This window comes from Poecilia latipinna, unplaced genomic scaffold, assembly GCF_001443285.1.
Source record: "Poecilia latipinna isolate Pla-1442-1.1 unplaced genomic scaffold, P_latipinna-1.0 Scaffold5816, whole genome shotgun sequence".
Taxonomy (NCBI): domain Eukaryota; kingdom Metazoa; phylum Chordata; class Actinopteri; order Cyprinodontiformes; family Poeciliidae; genus Poecilia; species Poecilia latipinna.
This window is the reverse complement of record NW_015118432.1, coordinates 1-6914: the sequence shown is the minus strand read 5'-3', so window position 1 is coordinate 6914 and position 6914 is coordinate 1. Positions and strand designations below refer to the sequence as shown.

The 6914-nt window shown below is 45.2% G+C and overlaps 1 protein-coding gene across 1 annotated transcript; it reads right to left on the bottom strand.

Moving 5' to 3' along the window:
• Positions 1-294: 294 nt before the first annotated feature.
• On the bottom strand, positions 295-6228 carry LOC106943745 (trafficking kinesin-binding protein 1-like). Its single transcript, XM_015027049.1, has 3 exons — positions 5507-6228; positions 4337-4439; positions 295-2735 (listed from the first exon to the last, which is right to left on the bottom strand). The coding sequence occupies exons 1-3, from the start codon at positions 5943-5945 to the stop codon at positions 1679-1681; spliced, it is 1599 nt and encodes a 532-aa protein (XP_014882535.1). The 5' UTR covers positions 5946-6228; the 3' UTR covers positions 295-1678.
• Between the last annotated feature and the right edge of the window lie 686 nt (positions 6229-6914).

Sequence of the window (6914 nt, the reverse complement as noted above, 5' to 3'; positions counted from 1 at the left end):
GTAAATTATGGACATTGCTTGGAGATACAAGGTGGACAGTATTGAAAAAAACTAAATGCTTTGGGAAAAAAAAAAAAAAAAAAAAAAAAAGCTTTGAGGGTTAAATGCAAGATCTGTTTCCAGCTGTGCTGAAGTTGCATGTTTTGCTCAACCGCCATGTCTGTGCTCATTTCATCTGTGAAACTCCCATACCTACATTCATAAATTTTATCCTTTACTGCCTGGATGCATATGGACAGATCAAGCTAAATAAATGAAGAAAAAAAAAAAAAGGGAAATTATTCTGGGACTCCGTCAGATTGAACAACAGCTTTACTCTATTCCCGTAGAATCCAACATTTTATGAGGACTTAAAACAAAAAAAAGATAAAAACATACATCTGAAATGAGAAGAATGCACCGAATCTCATGCAAACCGCTGGATTGCACAATTAAAGTCATGTCTATTGCACACAGCAAAACAAAATGCAAACAAAAGGACAACAAATGCAATCAGTTTTCTAATGAAATACAGTGTGTTTGTTTTTAGGCACATAAGAACATTCAGTCACAGCAACAAGATATCTTAAAGCCCCAATCTGGATTTCTTTTCTTTAAACAAAAGACAGAAAAGGAGGAAAAGACATTTTCCTCCTTTTCAACTTCAGCGCAGAAAAATGCAAACACAGCCATTTTTAGAGTCTTTTAAAAATAGCCTAAACTGCTTCATGAAACAATGAAACATTTTTAAAGGAAAACATTTGACGACATTTATAGGCTTTGGCGAGACCAGCCAGTCACGTTAAATAATGAGAGACACACCGGGAGGTCGTCCGGTGAGCATAGTCCAATGACTTTTAGCTCGATGAGCTGGTCGGAAATGCGACGGTCCAATCATTCCTCCGATTAACGAACACAACCAGCACAAACACGACCGTGTTGTGCTGGCAACGACGCGAGAAGAGCAATCTAAGTCATCTGGTTTCGGCATCAGCTTATGTGTTAAAAAAAATAAAAAATTTGAACCGTAGGAAGTACAAAGATGTAAGAAGATATTGAAAAGGAAACTATATTTTATGACACGAAGAGGCTGAAGGGAATTCAGAAAAATTTCTCTTTTTTATCCATTTTAGTTTTCACCCTCTGACTGCTGAAAACTGCTGTTGAAATCGGAGATGTTGGTCGTCTCAGAGTTCATCTAAAGGTCTCGGTCTGGTCAGCTGGCCAGAGGGAATGAGCTATTTGTTTGGTTCAAGTACGCTGGACCAGCTCAAGGACGTTGGCTGCAAAGCGGCCACAGAAACCGGTGCGTCTCCATATGAATTCAGTCACATGGTAAAGTACTCCAGACTGGGGCTTTAATAATATACTATTTGCCACAGTATATTGCATATACAGTACATTGTACAATAATGACACAAAGGAAGGCAGCATACTCCATCTTTGTTAATCTGGCCAGACAGTATTTAAATATAACACAGTGTAACAGTTTCAGCCACTCCTGCTCTCAGTCGTCACTCCGACATTTTATTCAGACTACTGGCTGTCAGGGGAAATAAGGGCGGATTGTACCGGTCGGCTTCTGCAGACGATGTGTGCGCTAAACATATTTTTTGGCTTTGTATTTGTATGTGTGTAATGATAAACATGAAAAGTGTAGTAAAACGCTGTGATTTTGGCCTGACATACTGAGTTTTTCCTACCACGTCCTGGTTTGACCCTCACTGTCTTGGCCTTGTGTTGCTGAATTGTCTGAATCCCAGTTTGGCCTGGCGTGTCTCTGCATTACCGTGTGTGGTGTGACTGGTTCCAGTGCGTGTAAAGTCTGCGGTATGTGAATGGCCTTCCTGACAACGGAGGGGTGTGTTTGCACTTTGCCCGTTTCGTCTGTCTGCGCCGGACCCTGTGGCTGTGATGTTTGCATCGTCTGTGGGATGAGAGCGCAGGGCGGTCCGCCGGGGTCTTTCATGGCCATGCTGGCCCCCACCATGGCCGGATAGCTTCGGTTCCTCCTCAGTCCTGCATTCAAACCCGGGAGCCCGCCACCCAGGCCGCTGGAGCTGAAGGGCGCCAACAGACCGCTCCCGGAGGAAACCGAGGCGGAAACAGCGGAGAGCGTTCGGAAGCGTTTCAGCTTGTCCACCAGTCCGAGGTTCGCCACCTCGTTCTGGCCGTCTTCGTCCGCCTCGCCGTCGTACTCTCTCTCCAGATCCATCAGCACTTCCCTCAGAATGGTGCGAGCCGGCTTGGAGGCGAGGAAGGCGTCGTAATACGGCGGATCCTCCTTCGAAGGGCTGAACTGAAACGCGGGCCGCGCCGTGGCGGCCGAGGCAGATTCTTGGGGCGGGGAGCTGGGAGGGGAGCAGGGCTGAAGAAGGAGCGTGTCCGGTCGCCTCACCGGCGGTCTGACTTCATTCTCCCCTGACTTGGCTGCGTCGCTCTGCACCTGCACGCTTCCCGTGGGCGTCGAAGCGCCGCTGGCACCCAGCCCTCGGTCCCAGCTGCAAGGATCGTACACCGAGGCAGAAATGCCACGCTCCAGCAGGAGGCGCACGAGGCCTAGGGAGGTGCTGGTGGTCTTGGTGGAGTCTCTCAAGTTGGTGGAGGACTCGCTGAGGGAGAGCGACAGGGAGAGGCGGCGCGGGGTGCAGCAGGGGGTGTAGGAGGGCGTGTGCGGGGCCGAGAACGGCACGGGAGAGGAGGTGTGGGTCGGAGTGCCGATGGCAGAGCCGCTTTGGCAAAACACTACCGCAAGGCTGGAGGCGTAAAGAGGAGAGGAAAAGTAGAAAAGAAGGCATAAATGACAGTCATCAGGTGAAAAATGCTCGAGTTCAGAAACAGATGAACTCGATTTATTAATAATCACCATAATACATCTGCTTAACAACTGAGGAACAGAGAGCACTGTGAGTTTTCTTCTTCTTCTTCTGAAAGGCTTTTCTGCAAATCCTCCAATGAATTTTAGTGAGAATACCTTCTTATGATATAGTAGAGAAAAACAGCAAGGCCTAACAAAAACTGTGGGGCACAAATTGATCAAAACATTTTGATCTCTACTACAGACGTTCTTCAAAAATAAAGCTTGTAAGGCTGGTAAAGGTTGGAAAGAAAAAAAAAAAATTCAATGTCTTCGATCTGCACAAAACCACAGACGGTCTTTCTCCCTTTCGGGGCTCAACACAGCTGCTCATCTGCCTGCATCTCATCCAGTTCCTGCAGCCTTCGTGTTCACACCACATCTCTGCATACGTTGCTCCTCTAGACTCACTCATTTTCTGTCCTTCCTACCAGCTTAGATATTAAATTATTATCCAGTGTGTACAGTATTGTGTCACTTCACATATCAAGACTGGTCAAGCTGCAAAAATTTATCAAAAAGCAAAAGATTAACTTCTAATTTCACAGGCCAATAAGTGAGAAGTCACTTTTGCTCAAAAAGACCACGGATGTCTGACAGCTTTTAGTAAAAACTGCATCAACGTGTCAAAACATGCACGACTCATTTTAGTTTAAACAAAGTAGGTTTAGAGAAACTTGCATGCAAACCCACTGATATTTTCTGAGCTAGAAACATCGACAGCAGCGCAGCGATCGTGTCGAGCTTCGTTCCGACTCCGTAATCATTAGATTTCAAGCATGATTAAAATATTTGTTATTTTGAGGTGTCTGCAATGTAGCATTTTTTTTTTTGTTTTGTTTTTGTTTTTCAGCAATTTCCAAACCTCGTTACAAAATAAGGCAAAAGTCAATTAAAAAACATTCAGTGGAAAGTCAGTGGGTACGACAAATGCTTTCTCAAACTGGATTTGAACTTTCTGTAATCATTTCGTCCCAAAAGATTTTAACAGGCCTGAACACTGTTTTCGTAATTATTATTTCGTAATTATCGGTATCCATCTTAAAAAGAAGCTTGTGCACACTGGATTAGAGAGCAGATTTAGAGGCAAACCCTGACGTTACTCAGGTTCAAACACACCCACACAAGGTCTTTAGAGATGCACAGCCATGCACGTTCTCACCCATCTGCACACTGAACAGTGCTTTCAATGGGTCTGCTCTAATCCTGCCAGCAGAGCTATGTGATACAGCTCCGGCTCGTCTTCCTCATCACATGACCTGTCGAGCCAATCACACAGCAGGGACACAAACACTTGAGCGACCTCCTGTGACACCAAAATGTGTTTCGAAGAAAAAAAAAAACAAAAAAAAAACGAGAGAGAAGCGTCCAGCTCCATTTAATTTGTGTAAATTAACAGCGATTTGAAGTGAATATTTAAGGAACCCAAAACAGAAAAAAAAAAAAAAAAAAATCCGGCTGAAAAAGTGCGCTTTGGTAAATATTTGGGTGTTACGTTACCTGGGGGACACAGAGGTCAGCTGGTCAGACGGGTGGAGAATCCTGCAGGTGGTGAAGGTGTAGGTGGAGCTGGTGTGGGACAGACATTTCCCTGGGAAATGGACTGGAGGAGGAGAACAAAATAAAATTCCGTCAGCCGTGATGAAAAATGCACCAAAAATCATACACTGTAAAACTGCATGTCGTAAAGAAAGGGGGAAAATAGATCGCAGTCACAGTTCAGACCCCAGGCGAAAGCACCAGTTTTAATTAGCCCCGCTTTTGTATTTTTCAACTGATTTCAACATCTAATGATCTTCTCAGTTGTTGAAAGCTGACCTCCTGCATTCAAGTTAAATGCAAATAAATCGAAAGCAATTAAATAAAAAACAAGAAGAAAAAAAAAAAATTCCCCCTCCGAATCAAGATTCGAAGATTCGAGTGAAGCAAGGATAGAAAATGAAGGGATGAAGAAGAAACAGATGAAAGTTGCATTCTCTAAATGAATCTCAAATGATCACAGCTACATGCAGATATTGTCAAAGACCAAACGTGCTCAGGTCAGGGTTAGTGTGTGTGCGAGCTGGTAGAGGTGACCCTCTGACAGAGCTGCTGAATTAGCTCCGAGCAGCTCCGAGCGTCGCGCTTTCACGTGACACAGAACAGCTGCGGTCGCAACACCTGATGCAGCCTTGGCGCGCGCACACAAGCCAGCGAGCAAACTGGATCCAGATACGATGATACATCTGTATCTCTGCACTGCGTCAGTCATGTTCAAACTCTCATTTTTTTTGTTTTGTTGTTACATTTTTAGAACTTTGCAGGTTTTGGTTTGAGAAACTTGCCAGGCCCTGAAGGAAGTGAGAGCAAAGCAAAGGCGGCGTATGAAAAGGAGAAACTGAGAAGGAGAAAAGAAAAAAAAAGAAAAAAAAAAAAAAAAAAAAAAAAGTACTCTGCTTGGACGGAGGCGGACGGCTGTGTGGATAAGGCGTGGCTCCTGGCTCGAGCGGAGGTTGAGTGTGATCATGCAGGAAGTGTTGCCACGTTACAGCTGCGAAACGTCCAGTGAAAGCCTTCCCTTCACTCCTTCCACCCTCCCACCCGTCTTCCTCTGCCCGTTCCTTCTATTCTCCCCGTGCTCCAGATTTAGTTTCATTGGGTTTCTCTTTTCCTGCTAAAACGCTCCCTCACCAGGCATGCGGTCCACAGTGGCGGGTTGCAGGGCCTGGAGCTCCTTGAGGTCCGTGTGCCTGCTGCGCTCCGAACAAGAGGGAACGGGTGAGGACGGGGAAGGGCGGGAAAGGGGAAGGGGCGCGCCGGCGACGACTCTGGCGACGACTCCATCTTTTCCTTCCACTGCCTCTTTCGGACCACAAATTGCTCCATTCAGTCCTTCTAGCTGGTTGCTGCCCTTGATGTTGCAGCAGGCGGAGCCGACGGCGGTAGAGCAAAGGGAACCTGTCGGAGCGGGGCTCTCTCCTGACGAGCCGGTGAACGGGTCACACGACGCCTCGTCCTCCTCCGGCTGGTCCAGCTGCCAGCTGTCCTCCTGCTCCTGCTCCCGGTCCTGCTCTAAAGTGCGAAAGCCCTTTGTGACCACGCCCGGCCGATGGTCCAGCAGAGCCCCCATGTGTGGCTGAGCCAGCTGCTGCCATGCGTGCAGGGTAGCAGAACCTGCACAAGTAAAAAAGGAAAGCTTTATGTTACCGGAAAATACGCTAAAGACACTCTAGATGTACAGCAATTCACAATAAGACCATTTCAGCTGTGCTTCTACCTGAACATATGTGACACAATGAGCTGCAGGTTTATAAACCTGTTGAGAAATCAAACACTGGGGTTTATTCCTTAGCAAAACTAACATTTAGGTCTGAAATGTGCAGTGAATGAACAGGAATGCTAACAACACAGGAAGTTAAAAACCCACCACACATCCTGAATCAGATTAGCTTGTGAGAGTTAGCTCTGTTAAGCTGCAGCACTATTTTCCACTGAACAAAATATATGACCAGCATAAAGATAATAATATCAGAAAAGATAGTCTCCATGTTTTAACTGTCTAAAAAGGGCAGACGGCAAAGTGAGCAAAATGTCTATGTTAAGTTTCAGCACTTTCGTTATTTTGGGTGCTTTTTATGTAAAATGTGGGAACATGTGAGCGTATTAACTGGGGGAAAAACAAAAGAGACAAGAATATAAGGAATGGAAGAGGAGGAAATTAGATTTTATTAGGGAAGTTGTTTACAAAGAAAACAGAAGTCAAATGGAAGAAGAAAGAATCAAATGAAGAAAAGAAAGCTCAAAAAGAGACAGAGGGAAAAGAAAAGCGGCTACAGATGAAAGAGAGAAACAAATGTGTAAATGTCACGATTCAGAAGACAGATGTCGTGCTAATAAATATTTTGCTCATGAGGACAGAAGAAACGACACAGAGAGCAGAAACAAACCTACAGGGATGGTGAAACGGTGACAATAATCTACGAACTTGTCACGTTTTGCTACGTTACGGTCACACACTTCAAGGCACTTTATCACAAAAAAAAATCCCAAAAGACACAAACAGGAGGAGCAGAGCCAAAAATGAACAAAAAATATACAT